General features: G+C 43.3%; 1 protein-coding gene and 1 pseudogene across 4 annotated transcripts in view; both read left to right on the forward strand.

Moving 5' to 3' along the window:
- CDH18 (cadherin 18) overlaps window positions 1-8391 on the forward strand; it is a 181570-nt gene extending 173179 nt beyond the window's left edge. For 2 of the 4 annotated variants that reach the window (XM_066625975.1, XM_066625978.1), the window contains 2 exons: window positions 5868-6119; window positions 7901-8391. In XM_066625975.1, the coding sequence (XP_066482072.1) occupies window positions 5868-6119; window positions 7901-8391 (743 nt within the window). Of the gene's footprint in view, window positions 1-5867; window positions 6120-7900 lie in introns of those variants that run through there. The other 2 variants (XM_066625976.1, XM_066625977.1) reach the window with 2 other exon arrangements.
- Window positions 8392-18491: 10100 nt separating this feature from the next.
- Window positions 18492-18611, forward strand: LOC136649819 (5S ribosomal RNA; annotated as a pseudogene).
- Window positions 18612-19617: the final 1006 nt, after the last annotated feature.

Consider the following 19617-nt stretch of genomic DNA (forward strand, 5'->3'; position numbering starts at 1 on the left):
GCTGGACTAGATGGGCCTATGGCCTGATCCAACAGGGCTGTTTTCATGTTCCTATGTTCAAACTGAGTTGATCCATGCAGTTGCGTCAGGCCCAGGAAGGAGATTAGGATATGGCGTGCGCTGCCACTATAAAAACTGTCACCTTCCCGGGCCCGATCCAACCACCCTACTCCATCTCCTCCCTGTTCTACCCCCTCTCCTGCCCCTGTGACTTACCTGCTCTGGTGGGCCTCAGGACAACTACTGGTGCGTGCAGGAAAGCTCAAGCAAATATTCTTTTCACAAGAACAGAAGCAAATATACACATTCTGGAAAGGATTAGTACCAAACACTCTGGTATTTTGAATGGATTATATTGGGAAGACTTGTGTTCAAATCTGGATCTCTCAACCTGACTCATTTCATGTAGTCATTGAGAAAAAGAAAACCCTGAGCTTCCTGGAGGAATGTTGGGAGAGAAATGTTACCCAGAAGCTAGGCCTGTCAGGAATGTCATAAAATGTCAGATGCCAGGAATGTCATAAAAGCAAACCTAGAAATACAAACATAAACAGTCATCTTCAATTAATTACAACATAGATAGCCTAGACCAGCTGAAACCCTTGACACACAGAGAGTCGAACAACAAATTAAAATGTGCCAAAAGGAAAATAAAAACAGGTTCTCCCATATCCTCTTGTGCCATCCTGTTATGGTAATGTGTTAACGAAACCCCCAGGTTGTGCATAATGCATGAACAGAGGACTCTCCAAGGTGTTCTGGCATGCACCTGCTGTAGCACTCTCACAGCATCTCCACTGTCTCCCTCCGCCCCCTCCCCCAAGGCTGACTTCAGTACATTTTTCCAGTATAGCAACTCATGGTAACGAATCTGTGATGAATACAGATAAGAAGCAAGAGCAGTGCTACAGTCCTGGGCGCAGAGTTGATTTTGTGAGATCATAGCTGAGGCTTCCAAACTTTTTAAAGCTTTATGGCATTTCAGAAAATATAAAGTATGGAGCCTTTAAAGTTCAGACAAGCTTTTTACAGTCGTATTATTTCGAACCACAAAATATAGCTTGCTTATTCTAGAACTGTGTATGACTACATGTGTAACCCCTTCTCTTCTAGAATACACACTCTAGGGGCCAATCTAGAAATAAACTCAGAGGCAAAGTCAAGAAAAAAAACCTATGCTCATTAAAAGCACAAACCATGCAATCGTATACATATCTACTTAAAAGTAAGTCCCACTCTGTTCAGTGGAACTTTCTCCCAGATTGTGGGCACAATCCTAACCAGCAGTTATGCCAGCATAGGAGGCCCTGGAGCAGGGGTGTCCAAAGTTTTTGGTAGGAGGGCCACATTGTCTCTCTGACATTGTGTCGGGGGTCGGGGGGGAAAGAAAATTAATTTACATTTAAAATTTGAATAAATTTACATAAGTTTACATAAATGAATATATTAAGGATGAACTTATATGAATGAATGAAGCTCTTGCAATAGCTCAAGGCCTATAAAAGGCCTTGCACAAAGCAAGGCTGACCTTTCCTTTGCTGCTGCTACGGCATCACAGACGTGAAACAACAAGCAGTGGAGGGAGCCCTCAGCCCACAGCTAACGTGAGAGGTCAAACAGTCACCCTCACTCTGAGAGCAGTTGTTTTGGGCCAGTGTGGGCTCCAACAAAGCTCCAGAGGGCCAGAGGCTCATTGGAGACTGGGGGCTCCCTGAGGGCCTCATTGAGAGGCCTCGAGGGCCGCAAGTGGCCCCAGGGCTGGGGTTTGGGCACCCCTGCCCTAGAGGGTTGCAAACGTGCCATAAAGCATGTTTGTGCCTCCTTAGGTGGGAGCCGTGTCGGTGCATTTAGATGCACCAATGCATGGAGGCAGGCATGGAGGCGGCTCCTGCGCTGACACAAGCGGCAAAGGTAGGCGTGGGGAGGGGGCGGGAGGGGGCGTTTTTGGGCAGGGGGAGGGTGGGTGATGGGCGGCCCCAGGGGTGGGTGTGCGGGGAGCCGGGTTGGGGCTGGGACCCGGCGGTTATGCCGGATCCCAATCCCCGTCCCCAGAGAGAATGGAGTGGATTCCAGCCGCTCTGCTCTCCTCTGACTTGTGCCACCTCCAGAGGCGCAGAGATGCCAGGACTCAGGAGAGGCAGGAAGAAGAGGCTGCTGGGAACATCCCACAACTCTCTGTGAGTTTGCCACAGCACCGTGGGGCGCTGTGGCACACAGTTTGGAAACCATTGCTATAGAAGGAGGTAAAATACTGCATTTGGAGAATATGTTGCAGTAATGGCAAAACCTGACATCTCACTAACCATGGTGCATACTAATGCACTGCACCTACCAGGACTTCTGTCTCCACACACATCATAACCTGTTGAACTTCTGCCTCACTGTGAGAAACACAGGAGAGAATAGGTTGTGGATTTGCAGCGTTAGAGAAAAAAGACACAGAGACAGGCATGGGCTGAATAATATTTTTGAATGTCAGATATACAGCCCAATCCTGAACTGCCCAGGGTGCGGGGCTGCAGTGGCGCTGAAAATGGCTGCCGCTGCATCCAGGGTGCCCCAGGCAGCCGCTGCCACCTCCTCGGGAGAAGGGGATTTTCGTTCCCTTCCTCCCCAGTAAAGCGAGTAGCCCTTCAATGGGTCTGCAATAGCCCTGCAACCGTTACAACTTCATATTTGAGATTTTGTTTCATCTTATCTCAATATAGCCCTTCTCATTCTTTTTTAACATCTTTGTGGTTTTCATTTTTTCCCCAGCTTGCATGCTCATCTTTAGGATATTATTTTCTCTCTCTCTCTCTCTCTCTCTCTCTCTCTCTCTCTCTCTCTCTCTCTCTCTCTCTCTCTCTCTCTCTCTGCTCTTATCTGTTCCTTTGTTTCATGTCTGCACTCACATTTTCATTCAGACACACACCCCTTTTGCTGTGTTGCAGATAATCTTCTCTGCTTAAATTCTTTCATCATAGTTTGGCTGCTACTCATGCCTTCTGTGTGATTTAAACCTCCTTCCATTCAGGTTCACTTTTTTTGCTCCTGCGCAGTAGGATTCTGTGTCTTCTCTTTTAAAGACTGCATTGTTGTCGGGGCTGCTGTACCCAAACACATTGGATCACTCATTCTTTGTTAGAATGGTATATGGGGTGAAGAGGAAGTTATGCTTTCCTGATCAGATTTAAAGAGACAGCCTGGTGTGTTAGCCCAGGAAAATTCATATAGAAGACAAAGGTTTATTGGAGCATCTGATCAAGTCTATTTATATACTCTGGACTGTATTTTTTTCAGTAAGGTCCCATGACATAGCACAGTGTACATGTATTAACCCCTTTATGCTTGTAAAAGGGAAGTTTAATAAGCAGCTATTGGGGTTAAATAGACATAATATAAACCAACTGAGATGCAATTCACAATGACTCACTTAATATAAAAATTACAGGTTGAGCCTCATTATTTGCGTGGGTTCCGTTCCAAGCACTCACTTGGATGGCAAAAAACGCACTATAGCAAATCCATTTAAGAAACAAAGTTTCTTTGCTCTGATGATTTAAAAACAGCCTTGCTGACCTTTGTGATGTAAGATAAGAGTCATTAAGAAGACAATCAATCAGTCAGTCATCCTCCAAGCTTAGAAAGGCACTTCACTCAGCCCCTCCCTTCACCAATGCAAAGTGATCACTTTTCTTTCACATGCTAAGGGGGGAGGGAGGGGTCGCCTGGAGAGAGAAGAACTGATGGATTGTCAGCCAGCTGCCCCCCCCCTCTGTCTCTCTCTCTCATAAAGGAGGCTATTGTTAAAGGACTGTTCAGTTTTTTAAACTGATTTTAAAGGGCTGCATTTTTCCCCTTCTCCATGGATCAGCACATTCCTTCACATTTGCAGTGGTCATTCGTGTTGAGTCAAATCAGTGTATAAAAAATCTGTCCATAACAAGGCTGGACTTAGACAGAATAATATTAAGGATTTAAAGGGTAATTTAACATGTTGTTCACGTCTTTAAGCCATGGATTAAAACATATTATAGGATCTAGTCTCAACTTTTCACTTTAAACTGTGGAAAGCATCTTCAGGGGTTGTAAAGAATTTGTATCCTCTCATCTGTTAGTTGGCTACTGGCTTAATTGCCAACTCCTGCTTGAATTTTTAAAAGCATACTAATACCCTTTGTTCATCATTACCACAATTTCTTTTATAGGTTTCTCCTCAAAGTTTTTTATTCTTGAATATTTGAGTGCTGGAAGCCGGGCATTACTTATACTGAGAGTCTTCTCTTTTTTGTTCATATTGGTTTTTGTTTTTACTTTCCGATCTTGACCTGTGTGCGCTGGCTCAGTGCTGGCGCACAGTGTCACAAACATGCCATAAGGCACTTCTACGACACTTTCTGCCCAGCCAGTGTGCGCACTGGCTCAGCACAAGCCCATGCTAAGCCACCTTCGGATAGAGGACCTTCGGATGTTGCACAGTGAATATGCTCAGTTGATGCCAGGAACCACAGAGTATTGAAATGGTGCTTGGGGAAGAAAATTACAGCAGAAGGGAATTGGCCTGCTTGAGCCAATTGGACAGTAGTTAGGAAATGCAACAATATATATACTAATAGTAGATTCAGGGCCTAATCCTATCCAAACTTCAAGCACAGGTGCAGCTGCAATGCAGCCCTGAGGTAAGGGAACAAACATCTCCTTAGTTTGAGGAGGACTCTGTGACTGCCTCCCCACCCTAGGATGCAATGCATGCCCCATTGGCATGGCTGCACTGGCACTGGAAAATTGGATAGGATTGGGCCCTCAGTTGGTTAAGTGACTTCCAATTTATATTCAAAACAGGGCCATCCACAGACTTTCTGTATAATCAGGGAACTTTCTAAGTATGCAGAAATAGATTACTGTCCACACTTAAATGCCCCTGGGGGCTGGGGGATAAGAATAGGCCCTCAGTTTGGCTGTACTTGTTGTAAGAGGCGACTAAACAGCCACCGGGTAGATGGGACTCGTTAGCCTGGGAAGGCAGCTCATCTGAGAGAAGGAAAACTCTGATCCCAAACCTCCACTGCCTTGTGGCTACATCCAATTATGGAAAAGGCTTCAGGAGTCAACCTCAAGGCAAAATCCGGAGCCGGAGTCCCTGAGGCAGTTCATGGCTGAACACAGTCACGTTCTGGCAACTCCTGTGACGCCGCTGGAACCAACTGTATTGGCTTCTGCCTTTCCATTGGACCATTTCAGCGGCGTGGAGAGGGGGGATTTGCTGCATGGGTAACAGTCTATCCTCCATAACTACTTTACCCAGGCTTTGCGCACTGGAGAGGACACTCTGTTCCAGAACCACCATTCAGAGCGCGATACCATAGTCTTCCGAGACTGAAGGATGCCAACAACAACACTTAAAAAAACAGTAAAGGTAAAAATTGAAAAAAAGAAAAGAAAAGAAAAAACAGCTTGGCACAGACTGGACAAACTCAGTGGTTCTCAGTAACCATGGAATGGTGTCAGTCAGAAAAAAAAACAGCTACAGAATGGTGCGAGGGACAGGAAGAGGGAACTGACCTGCATGAACTGATTGGACATGAGGCTTGGGGAGATGCAATCTTTTGTTGGTCTTATTTTTAAATCATAAATTCCAGTCTATGCAAACTCTCACACCAAAAGGCCAAACAAAGCATGACTGCCAATGCAACCCCATGCGTGTTTTCTTAGAGGTTCCACTTAACGTATCCAGTGGCTCTTATGCTCTTGTAAGTGGATTTCATATTGCAGCCTTAACATGAAGTTTTGAGCATCTTTATGCTGTATCCAGTAAAGACCTGTGAACAGGAGCACAATGGGGGGAATGACTACTCTGACATTTGTTTTGTTGCTCTTCCTCTCAGATAATACAGCCAGTATCCTGACCCGACGGAGGAGATTTAGTCGGACTACCCAGGATATCTATTACCTCCCTATTGTGATCTCTGATGGAGGGATTCCTTCTCTCAGCAGCAGCAGCACCCTTGTGATCCGGGTGTGTGCGTGTGAAAGAGATGGGCGGGTGCGCACCTGCCACGCAGAAGCATTCCTCTCCTCTGCCGGATTGAGTACAGGCGCCTTAATTGCCATCCTGCTGTGTGTCGTCATTCTACTAGGTAAGCACTTAGAATTAAACACCGATGTCCTTTCCACAGCCTTCAGATGATCATAACAGCATTGTGGCTTTTAAATATAATGTCACTTGGAACAGGAATCACTTGTGATAGGAAGTAATTAGAAATACAAAGCTTTGATTTTTTTTTTTTTATGGTTTAGCTAAAATTAATAGTGCTGAGAAGTCTTTAAAGCAGGCGGCTGAATGACTGGCATCCAGTCGAGTTAATTTTGCAGAGTTCAGTAAGTAATTAGCATTGTCGATCTACCCAGGTAATTTGGTAAGATATTCAGGAAGCCACTGACTAAAATTGCGTATCCAGTCCTCTTGGGGAAAGAGATAAAAAAGCAGAGATGAAGAGAATCTTTGTGAAATAGATTCCTCTGCCAGTAGCACTATCATAACTGTATGAAAGCCATTTGCTAATTATCTCGGTGGGATGAGCTGATAACTGCAAAAAGCATCATCAGGAAGGGCAAGAGACACAGGAGCAAGACGATGATTCCATTAGATAAATGCCCTTGGAAAGGCATTTTCTCTGACACTTTGTGTGTCCAGACTAATTTGAATAGTTCCCATTAACTAATATCCTCATTTGGCTGAGATTCAGCATAGCCTTGTTTTCTCTACTTTATTATACTGGCTCTTCAAACAGAACCCAATAAGCAGTAGCATTTGTCTACAGTGATCCATGTATAATTTTTCTTAGAATTCAAATCTGTGAATCCTTATTCAGACGTACTTTTTATACATCTGTTCTGACGTATACACCCGAGTCTGAGGGAATTTTCTGTTAGTTTTTGAGATTTCTGATGGAAGGTAACTATTCACATTATGTGATATTGAAATTCTCATCCCAAATGCAAATCTTGGTTAATGTCCACATTAAAGCAATGATTCTTCCACTTTTCATGAAGTAATTTTGGAACATCCAAAATGACCTTTCCTATTCATTGGCCCCAATTCTTAGTACGTCAGTCATGCTAAATCCCAGTGAAATCAGTGGACAGTGAAACCACTGAAGTTGAAAGCCCCGCATGAAACATTGAATCAGAACCCAAAGAGAAACTACAGTGTTATGAACTTGTGATAACTGTTCCCCTCCTCAGCATTACAGGATTTGAGGGAATCTGGGCATTTCTGAATTTATAGTAGATGTTTCAGTACAGACATTGGCTTTTTTTTGGGGGGGGTGGGGAGGTTCCACTTACAGGTTGCTAACAAACTATTAGCAAAACAATATATTTTCATATACTGTATCGTCTATGAGAAGCAGCCGTTTTGGTGATGGATGTGACTCTCTGCCTATCAGTTTATTTGTTTTGTTAAGTATAAAACCTAAGGACTGGATCAGAAGAAAGCAAATTTCCCTACATTTCCACAGTATTCCCCTGCATTCCCTGGTGGTCAAGGACTCTCTGAAAGATGACTATATGGAGCACAGAGGAAGGGGAGATCAGTCAAAATTCTTCCCCCTTACACAGATTGCCTTCAATTTCGAATACACTTCCCATAATCTCTAGGCCTACAGTCTTTAATCTGTTTAACAGTACATTCCTTCATTGGTTCAAAGAGGAACCTTTATTAATGTTTTGGTGATATGTACATTTATTTCAATATATCTGTTTATTCATAGCTTGTGTGCTGCTTTTCAATCAAAGGGCAGTTCACAAAACGAGCCTTGATTGAATGAATGAATGTGTTAATCTGTTAAAAGGCAAATGATTGATCAACTAAATGTTCTTTAAACTTCTAATCTTCTATACCTAATTTTCTTATCAGCAATAGTGGTCCTTTTCATCACACTCAGACGCAGCAAAAAGGAGCCTCTGATCATTTCAGAAGAGGATGTCCGGGAAAATGTTGTCACCTATGACGATGAGGGAGGAGGTGAGGAGGATACTGAAGCTTTTGACATCAGCGCTCTGCGGAATCCATCAGCTGCTGAAGAACTGAAATATCGGAGAGATGTTCGGCCTGAAGTGAAGCCAACCCCCAAACATCCCACTTCATTCAGCCTTGATAGTATAGATGTTCAGGAATTTATTAAACAAAGACTGGCAGAAGCAGACCTCGATCCTAGTGTGCCCCCATATGATTCCCTACAGACATACGCATATGAGGGTCAGCGTTCCGAAGCCGGATCTATCAGCTCTTTGGATTCAGCTACGACACATTCTGACCAGGATTATAATTACCTTGGCGACTGGGGACCAGAGTTTAAGAAACTAGCTGAACTTTATGGAGAAATAGAATCCGAAAGAACAACTTAATTATCATTCCCCCCAAATAAGAAACATTTTAGCTCCCCAAGCAACTTGGAGATGTAATGACAACAGTGGTTTAAAAATCAAAAGAGAACACATATACAAATACAGTACTTGGAACAAACTGAGCAAGATGTACACAGTTACTGTAGAAACAAGTGCCCTTTTCACATCTGAAACTGGGTTCTTCAATTGGAAGAAAGTCAAATTTTGAAAACCAACCAACCCAAAAAGAAAAGATTTGTCCCTTTGTGTATATTTTCAATTGCTCAATAAAGTCTGTGGTGCAGTATCCGTCATGATACCTTAAGTAAACCAAGCGATGGCTGATATTATTGCAATATCTCTAAACATACCAGAGCTACAGTGAGTCTATAGTGGTGCCTTCTCACAAGAAGAACTTATCTTTATTTGGATGGTTGTGGCATTATATGTCTAGCTTTGTTTATAGGTTCTGGGGCTAAAGGTAACCATTGGGGAGGGGGTGTCATTAGTTTTTGTGTTAATAAACCCCAGCAGTCCTGTTTTCTTCAAAAGGGTGTATTGAAATTTATCCAGTCAAGTGCCATTTGGTGTTTGCCCATACTAGCGCTAAGCAGAATTTTGCTACTTCATCAAGGTCTGTTGGGTAATGTTACATTTCACTGGGCCAGTCCAAATCTTTCCATCCGTGGAGTGGTAATGAAGCAAAAGTTAATTTGCTACTTCCTAAAATAAGCCCAAAATTCTTCCTCCCCTGAATGTTGCTATTACTGAACAGTACTGAAGCTGTTGCTTTTATTTGATAGTTCTTTTGCCTAGCGTAGTTATTTCACTTATTGCTTTCTACAGCTTTAAAAAAAGCCAGGTCTTTTATTTTCTTCTTCTTTTCATTTAAATGGAACAGTATGAAGAAGCGTCTTTCTACAAGGAAGCAGAAAGTAAATAGGTTTCTCAGTTTCAAATATGTCATTGTTGTATTATGTGTTAAGCTATGCAACAGCTTTGCTTGGTCTTCATTGGGATTGGTGAATGTAGATAAGATGTAACCAATCATATGCTCTTCTAAATCAAAAAATGAAATGGTCACTGGATAAGATGTTATCATAGTCATATGTCTGTGCGTTAGCATGAGGGAACACAAATGACATAGAGCATGTTGGACAATTCTAGTGTGATGTTTGGTATCCATGGGATAACTTCAGACCAACACATGGTCTGAAAGCAGATAATAGAGATTTCATCTCTAGGGCTACACAAGCCTTCCAGTTCAACGATCCAAAGGACAGTATTTTGAACTGGTGTCCAAAGCAGAGCTGTAAAAGTGTCTTTTCCCCCCCTCAAATCCTATTGTAAGAGAATAGAATTATTGTTGTTATGGAAACACCCAACCTGCTTTGAAGAACATTCACTTGTTCTATTCAAATTCTATTTCTAGTTATTTGAGTTCTTGGGTAAGTATGTCTCATATTTGCACAATGCTGAAATTCATTGGATAGAATCTGTATGCATATTTTATGTTACTTTTGGTATTTCAATTCAACATTATCGTGGTAAAGCAGGTATGATCCTTCAAAACATGTTGGATATTTGCATAACAATAATGAAAGATCTATTCTTTTACAATACAGTTTGAGGAAGCAAGGTACAGCTCTTTTTTGTGCCCCACAGGGGTTGCCTTCTTTTTGAGCCTGGGAAGCACAGAGATGGGAAGGCACCTGGTACCCCATAGGGAGATTGCTCTGAGCTCTTTAATTGAAAAGTTGGAATATATAATATTTACAGTAGTCCTTTTGAGTGTCTGAGCATGGGAAAATTCTCTTATAATTTATTATCTCTCAAGGTGACAGGGAACTGTCAGACTGTCAAGTTGGTCCTTGGGATTCCTCTCTGGTTAACTTATAATGATAACCAGTTTTGATGCAACTTCTATATACATATGTGAATTTACATCAGCATTTCAAAAAAAGTCATCACCAATGGACTCTTAAGCCCATTGATTAAATTATGCTCTTTACATCAGAAGGGGTCCATTCTTTAAATAAGGAAACATAGCCAAGAAAAGATTATTGTATTACTACTATATCTTTTTATATATTGATTTATTTGTAATTAATCAATTATCATTTTCCTAACTTTCCACAGACAGACTTGTTTGCATAGTCAGTGGAGATGTAGGTGAGTGAGTGCTGTTATTAGGCAATCGCTAGTTATTCTCTTAGGGCCCTATCCTGTTCAACTTTCCAGCACTGACGTAGCCTCAGTGCAGCCCCAAGGTAAGTGAACAAACATTCCCTTACCTTGAGGGGGCCTCTGTGATTGCCTCCCCCACTGCAGGATGCATTGCACGCCCCCATTGTCCTGGCTGCATCAGTGCTGGAAAGTTGGCAGGGATTCGGCCCTTAGTTTCACATTAATTAATTTTACAGGCAGGGCAGGGCACAAGGGTGAACTTTTCGTACTGAAAGTAATTTTTTCTTAGTCTGTAGTTTAGCCAGTTCACATGACATCCGTATTGGAAAAATACTAGCTGGCTTCCCTCTCAGTGGTGAGGGCTTGAATTTAGCTGAGGCTACTAATGAAGATAACTGCAATTTAATTTATCACCACTTCATATCTAAAGGGTTGGTTTTTCTGTCTGTCTCTGTAATGATAAGGCCCTCCAACCAACAGAGATATTCAGCAAAAGTTTGTTGCAGGAACACCCAGCAGGTACTGTAGTCTAGAATTGGCAAGACAGGTGTATATCTGCATAGCCAATGGGTCAGTTCAGAAAAATCTCTGCTGAGCAATGTGGCTATCTAAATATGTCCATGAAGACCATGTCTTAACCACTGCATTCTTTTTTAGTAGATTTCCGTGCTTCAAAGTGATGCGGAATAAATTCAGTTCTTATTCTGGACTGCAAATCTTGCTGGGCATTAATGAACTTGCTCAGGACTCGTAAAACAATTCCTGTACACCAGACACACAGAGATAAACTTCATTAGACTGTCTAAGCATCATAATTTTGTCAATTGGTGTTATTTTAGGAGAATGGACATTCCTCACCTCATCATGCTAGCAGTAAGCCAGCTTTTGATTCGTTCTTGTTTGTTGGTAACCTTCAGTCTCAAAAGACTATGGTCTCGAAAGACTATGGTATCGCGCTCTGAATGGTGGTTCTGGAACAGCGTCTAGTGTGGCTGAAAAGAACTTGTTCTTGTTTAGGACTAATTAATTACTTCTAACCACTACTAATGAATTACTTCTAACCACTGCTTCAAGTATTTTCCCCCACATGGCACTGCCCTAGACAGTCCAGCTCTGCTGGAGATTGGAATGGTGAGATTCAACACAAGAGAAATGCGGCTGCATGGGTGTCTGGATCTGTCCAGCATAGTGGGGCAAGTGTCAGAGCATATGGTGGTGAAACAGATGCATGCTCTTCCTTTTCTGCCCAGGAAGTGGTTTAGGTGGCCACAGAACCCACTGAGGCTGAGCCTGCAGAGCTCAAAATCCTACTGTCTTATCTTAGGACCCAATAGCTGTGCTTGGCCACTGCTGCCTATGAAAGGAGGAAGGAGAAGAAAAGCATGAAGAGGTACTTGCCCATGACCAGAACCTAAGCTGATGGGAACTTCAGTGATGTCTGAAGTCCATATAAGTTAGCAATATCATAAACTGTGAGTGATGCCAAACTTAAAAAACAGTGACTTGTTTGTAGCATATGATGAAGGATGGATCAAACACCATCTGGTCACCTACTTCATAAGGTCCAAGGCTGTATCCTAGCACATCAGCCCTCACCTTTGAGACTACATCTTCACCCTTGCAGGACATTGGCATGCTGATCTATGGCTCACAGGTTGGGAATTGCTGGCATATAGGTTTACTTGCAGCTCTCTAGAGGTAAACAATTCTCTTTCAACAAGAATCCATGGAATAAAACATGAGGCACAGCTTCAGAGCTCCTATGCATTCACATTTCTACATGTATAAGCTGTTTTATGATTTGGGAAATGTTCCCATTCTCAATGCACACAGAAGAGCATGGGTTTGCCTGTTGTGAAAGCTGATCTTTCCAGCTCAGAAGAGATAGAGGTGGCTCCTTGTGTACAGTAAAGGCTTGCCATGTGCATGAAAGCTACTATATTGTGGGTATTCGCAACATCTACAAGGCATGTATACACTACTGCATTGGTTCCCAAACTTTTTAGCACCAGGACCCATTTTAAAAAAGTGACACTCCATCAGGACCCACCTAATTTCATGACAGTTTAAAAAAAACAAAAAACTTTCACCTTAACAGCTTCTCAAACCTCTATTTTTATCTTTTTTACTATGGGGGGCTACCTTCTGGAGTATTTGTTGAGGACAATACTCATTGGATCAGGACCATTCTACTGTATTGCATTACCCTCGACCTGCCCTTCAAAGTGGACTGAATCCTAACCCTCTTCTCCCCATCACTCTCCTCATCTCTCCTTCCTGTCTCGTTGCTTCCCCCTTTACCCTCCTTCACTCCCCTTTCACATGCTCCATTTCCCCCTTTGTCTTCCTCCTACCTCATTCCTCTCCCCTCAAACCTCTCCCCCTCTTACTACAAAAGTCAACAAGTGTTGACTGGCAGGTACCACAGACTTCAGCAGCCACCTTTCTAGAGCATTCCCTGTGGGGATGCCATGGGGCCACAGAGTGCCACAGACTTGTAAACCCATTTTGCAGTGCATGGTGTTATTTCAACAGGGGGTCCAAAGAAATGGATTCAGTCTTATTTGAGAAACAAAATATAGTGGGTCTGTCTTTTTTTTTTTTTTAAATTAAACTAAAAATATATAAACCTGTAATATTAGAAGAAGATAACAGTGATAATTCTGCTGCTGTGATTCATTGCCCAGTGGATGGTATTTCAGAACCAATAGAACTTAGGCAAGACAAAGAATCTGTCACTGTGCGATCCTTTGCATACCTACTTAAAAATAAACTCCATTGATTTCAATGGGACTTACTCCCAGGTAAATGTGTATAGAATTGCAGCTTAGTCTAGGATTGCAGCTTAACATCATACCTCTTCCCCCCCCCCCCAAGCTGTTTATCTGTTCAAAGCCCAGTGAAATGGATGACATTTGTCCTGGATGGGCAAACTGATGGAAAACAGGTATTGTTTGCATAATTCCATGGAGATAAATGATGTGGACAAATTCAGTTGCACCATTTAGGTATGGCAGAGGAGGTATTGCTTCCCCCTTGTCCATGTTTCAGATCACATATGGTTACTCCTCAAGACCACATACACTGAACTTAGTCTCCAGTTAAATCAATTTGAATCCAAATACTCTGGCTACTGGTTTGTGAATGGCAACCCAGGTGTACTGGTTATACACTCCATCTCTTATGTCATGTAGAATAAGGAGACAGCAAGCACTGTAGTAACAAATCAAGATTGAATCTGCACCAAAAGTGCCTAGCGCTGCTGGCGAACCATTTTGAGAAAGGCAAGGAGTGGCAGGTCAAGGTTCCAATCCTAAGGTCCTAAAGGTGGCTACAACTAGTGTACACATCCCATTAATTTCATGGGATTTTTATAAAGGTGAAATGAAATGAAATGAAAAGTTAAGGTGGGCAGCTAGTCCAAAACACATACCTCCATATCTGCATTCTTGCTGGTATGATTATCTGCCCACAAATGGTCCATCTCTGTCGTACTATAACTTTGAAATTGCTGTGAAAACAACTTTGTCAGCAGATTAGTTTGTCGGTGCGCTGCAATGCATCCACAAGTTTGTAAGTTGTGCAGGATGGGAATCTTCCACATGGTCATTGCATGAAGATGATGCATACATGCAGTGGTTTCTATGGACAGGTCTTGTGTTGCCTGGAGCTCATAATTTGCCAGGTGAAAAACCGTAGGTGCGCGTTTTGAATAGGTTTGCGAGAGTGACTCCCAAACTGTGTGCCATGTCTATTAGTGTCCCGCAAGAGGGTTGAAGTGTAAAGTAGGTGAAAAATTACGCTGCTATGTTAGATGCACTGTGTGCATCACTGTGTGCCCCCCTAGAGCAGAGGCCCCAGGCCAGTTCCATTCCACCTCTCTGCCTATATATGAGTGGGACACAATCCTGAGGGAGGATGTATCAGAATTTCCTGATGCAATTCAGGCTACAGCTAATGGGTATGGAGGAAGAGATCTTCAAAACACCGCCATTATCCAGAAAGGATGACTCTGTCCATAAGCCCCAGCTGGCTTGGGTTAGCAGGCAATAGCAACCAGGCTATCCCATGTGTGCGAAGAGGATGGCTGCTTTTCTCTCATGCTGGGAGCTCATTGAGAGAAAATAATATACGCACGAGTGTGTCTCCAGTTTTAATTCAGAAAAAATAGCTTGGCCCCTGGTGTCAAAAGTGTGTGATAAATGGCCCTCCCTGTATGAGGGTAACCTGGGTACTATTTTGGTGACTTTAAAACACAGCATTCAATTGTACACTAGCTGAGACTCGGCTCTGCTGATTCTGCTGTGCCGTCTCATTGATGTGTCCTTACCTTGATGTTCTTCAGATGTGCTTTAGTATCATTATAAGCCTGCATGCGTGCGATGCTTACTGTCTTTGATTCCAATATCCATTGCCGTGTTGTGTTGTTTGCATGACAAATAGAAGAATTCTGAACCTCAGGGCTGCAGAACAAAGAACAGCTTCATAGAGCGGAACAAAAAGAATTGCCATTCTTCCGACTTGCCTCCCTGCCTCGTCAGCCTCCATTATTTTATCATTTTCCTCTTATTTCTCTATTCTCCCCAGAGCAGACAACACTTCTGCTTGGTGCTTTGTGTGTTAAAATGATTAAACTGAGAGAGAGAGAGAAATATCTTTGTGTTGATGGAATGCAAGGTCATAGCATCACACTGTGAGTTTAAGCAAAGGTTATGGGTAGAGAAAATGTTGTTTAATAATTTCCAGCTGTGCCTGGATCAGCAATGATTTCCTGGGGGTATAAGGAAGGAAATCTCAATCCCCCTCCCCATTGAAACAGCTTGGGAAATGTTTCGACATAGCATGGCTACTCCCCCCCCCCCAATTCTTGCAAGGACAAAAAGACTGCAGCAGAGTTTGGAAACTTTTTCTTCTTATGATTTTGTAACTCATTCTCCAGTCCTGAAGACACTGGAAGCAATCCAGATAGAGCAAGCTATGCATCGTTACCCAGAAATTCACAGGACTTACTTACTCTTTGGATTGCTTTCATCCTATGGAGTTCACTGACGCACAGGTGCGCCTCCTTTATCTCTAGCTTTCTGAAGTCCCTTTGATAGACCCCCCAAGTTCAGTAAACAAGCAGTTCAGCCCTTATCGGTTCAAAAATACATCCACCAAATTTGTTGGGGCTCACCAGTAAGTATGCCCTGGAATGAAAGCCTTGACTAGAATGGAACTGTTAATGAGCATTTGAAATACAAATGGTCTTAATTACAAATGAAAAGGTTTTGTTGCATCAACAAGTGGGGGAGGAGGTTTAAAAACTGCAAAACAACATTATATTGGTCCTTAATGCTTGTGATACTGAAGAAACCAACAACTGTTCTTTAAGGGCGGGTCTACCCATGCGAAGTTCTGAAAATGACAGATAGGCCTCCCTCGCATCAGGAATGTAGTCTTAGCACTAATCTTTTGGATGAAGGGAGGATCAGAACTTTCCTCTGCAGGAAACTTTGTACTAGTGAATTGTCAGCAGGAGCTTCTCTTCCATTAATTTGGATGGCACTTCTCTGTACCCCCATTTTCCTGCACATGTGATGAGATAAATCAGCTGATTGCATGGAGTAAACAAATGAGGGCCCAATCCTATCCAACTTTCCAAAACTGGTGCATCTGCAATGCAGCTCTGAGATAAGGGAACAAATGTTCCCATACCTTGAGGAGGCCTCTGTGACTGCTTCCCCAGCACTGGATGCAGTGCATACCCCATTGGTGCAGCAGCACTGGCACTGGAAAATTGGATAGGATTGGGCCCTAGGGAGCGGAGAAGTGCAGTTTTCATGAATAGGAAACTATAGGCCGGTCAGCCTAACATCCATACCGGGTAAGATGGTGGAATGCCTCCTCAAAGATAGGATCTCAAAACACATAGACGAACAGGCCTTGCTGAGGGAGAGTCAGCATGGCTTCTGTAAGGGTAAGTCTTGCCTCACGAACCTTATAGAATTCTTTGAAAAGGTCAACAGGCATGTGGATGCGGGAGAATGTGGACATTATATATCTGGACTTTCAGAAGGCGTTTGACACGGTCCCTCACCAAAGGCTACTGAAAAAACTCCACAGTCAGGGAATTAGAGGACAGGTCCTCTCGTGGATTGAGAACTGGTTGGAGGCCAGGAAGCAGAGAGCGGGTGTCAATGGGCAATTTTCACAATGGAGAGAGGTGAAAAGTGGTGTGCCCCAAGGATCTGTCCTGGGACCGGTGCTTTTCAACCTCTTCATAAATGACCTGGAGACAGGGTTGAGCAGTGAAGTGGCTAAGTTTGCAGATGACACCAAACTTTTCCGAGTGGTAAAGACCAGAAGTGATTGTGAGGAGCTCCAGAAGGATCTCTCCAGACTGGCAGAATGGGCAGCAAAATGGCAGATGCGCTTCAATGTCAGTAAGTGTAAAGTCATGCACATTGGGGCAAAAAATCAAAACTTTAGATATAGGCTGATGGGTTCTGAGCTGTCTGTGACAGATCAGGAGAGAGATCTTGGGGTGGTGGTGGATAGGTCGTTGAAAGTGTCTACCCAATGTGCGGCGGCAGTGAAGAAGGCCAATTCTATGCTTGGGATCATTAGGAAGGGTATTGAGAACAAAACGGCTAGTATTATAATGCCGTTGTACAAATCGATGGTAAGGCCACACCTGGAGTATTATGTCCAGTTCTGGTCGCCGCATCTCAAAAAAGACATAGTGGAAATGGAAAAGGTGCAAAAGAGAGCGACTAAGATGATTACTGGGCTGGGGCACCTTCCTTATGAGGAAAGGCTACGGCGTTTGGGCCTCTTCAGCCCCCCATGTCCTAGGGGGGACATGATTGAGACATACAAAATTATGCAGGGAATGGACAGAGTGGATGGGGAGATGCTCTTTACACTCTCACATAATACCAGAACCAGGGGACATCCACTAAAATTGAGTGTTGGGCGGGTTAGGACCGACAAAAGAAAATATTTCTTTACTCAGCGCGTGGTCGGTCTGTGGAACTCCTTGCCACAGGATGTGGTGCTGGCGTCTAGCCTAGACGCCTTTAAAAGGGGATTGGACAAGTTTCTAGAGGAAAAATCCATTATGTGGAAAAATCAGGAAAAATCCACAGCCATGATGTGTATGCGCAACCTCCTGATTTTAGGAATGGGTTAAGTCAGAATGCCAGATGTAGGGGAGGGCACCAGGATGAGGTCTCTTGTTATCTGGTGTGCTCCCTGGGGCATTTGGTGGGCCGCTGTGCGATACAGGAAGCTGGACTAGATGGGCCTATGGCCTGATCCAGTGGGGCTGTTCTTATGTTCTTATGAATCTTATCTCAAAAACAGTACAAGATCACATGAATTTGGCCTCCACACAATCAAATGGAGGGTCCAGGTCAGACTGGAGGCTGTCTCCATGGTGGAACGGAAAGTCAACTCCTCTGCCATGGAATTGAACCACCATCCATGGCTGAATGTCAGCAATAGGCTGAGAAATTTCAGGAGAGAAGAAAAATGAAAGCATCCAATAAATCACAAAACTGAGAAGTCCAGTCATTAAATCAGGTTGAGATGGATCAGGCCTCTTCTTCTATTTCTATGGACACACCAGAGAAAACTTAAGCCATTTCTTCCCAACATTGTATATACACAACAGGGACCAAATGTGTACACATGTGGGCTGGGTTAAAATGAGGAGCCATGTAAAGAGACTAAAATTTACCCATTTGAAAAAGTTAGGTATCATACTCTTAACATTCAAAGTGTTTCACATTTGAAACTGTAACACGTAATTAAAATGATTAAAAGAAACTAGTGTAGCCCCCTCAAGTACATCTACTCAGTTAAAATCAAGTGTTATTCAAAGCCTGGTGGCAGAGGTGAGTCTCCATGACTCTCTTCATAGTACAGAGCAACTACTTTTCCTGGAAGGTTCATGCAGCAACTGTTATCCTGCACATGCTTGATCTCGTCTGATCTCAGAAGCTAAGCAGGGTCAGGCCTGGTTAGTACTTGGATGGGAGACCACCTGGGAATACTGGGTGTTGTAGGCTTATACCATAGTCTTTCGAGACTGAAGATTGTCAACCAACCATTCATTTGATGAGAGCTTGGAGGGTCCCAAAGTGGGCTGCTAGGGTGTCCCGTGTCCACAGCTACTTCCCTCAATGCCACACTTTTACCATCTGGTTGACATCTGGAAGGTATTTCTGGTACACTTCAGGGGCTAGATTTGGTCCTGCAAGTCTTCAGTTACTGTTTTCTAGCACAGAGCAATGGTGCCAAGTGAACACTCTTAAACAGAGCATTCCACTGGTATGTACCATTTCAGAAAATGTCTACCTTGATATCACCCTGACTAGTCCCCAACACTATGCACCATGTCATTGCTGTGCCAATGGGGCGTGTGCTGCATCCTGCAACTGAGTGGCACTTACAGGGGCCTCCTCAAAGTAAGAGAATGTTTATTCTCTTACCTTGGAGCTGCATTGCCCTTATGCTGATACTGGAAAGTAGGTTAGGATTGCGCCCAAGATTAGAGGGGGATATGCTTTATACAATGCTAAAATCCCACCACTGATCTGTTTACTGGGGACAGGGAGGAGGAGATATGCTAGCCCCCTAATTCTCCTTCCTAAACAATTGACTAGTTCCATGTGCTCAGCACCTCCTTCCATGAGTGATTCTCCATCCATCTGGGTGGACGTATAGGCAGATTCTGGTCAGAATATCTGCTATTTTTTCTCCAACTTGTGGGACTGCAAATTCAAAAATTCCTTTCCCCCCTCAGAACTCTAGGTTTGCACACATTTAAACCACATCCTGGAGGGTAGTCTTTCAACTGTCTGTTTGACTGTCTTATTCCTGAGTTAGAGATTTAGAGCCCAATCCTGTCCTTTCCCCCTCCCTGCTTGTACAACCATGCCAAAAATGAGCATGCTGTATCCAGCAACTGGGGGGGGGGGGGTTACTGGGAAGCCTTATAGTGACAAGGAGATTTAAATCCCCCACTTTGCAATAGTTTCCTTGGACCTGTACCAGCTCTGTAGCTGGTGGAAG

The sequence above is a fragment of the Tiliqua scincoides genome, chromosome 4, assembly GCF_035046505.1.
Source record: "Tiliqua scincoides isolate rTilSci1 chromosome 4, rTilSci1.hap2, whole genome shotgun sequence".
Lineage (NCBI taxonomy): Eukaryota > Metazoa > Chordata > Lepidosauria > Squamata > Scincidae > Tiliqua > Tiliqua scincoides.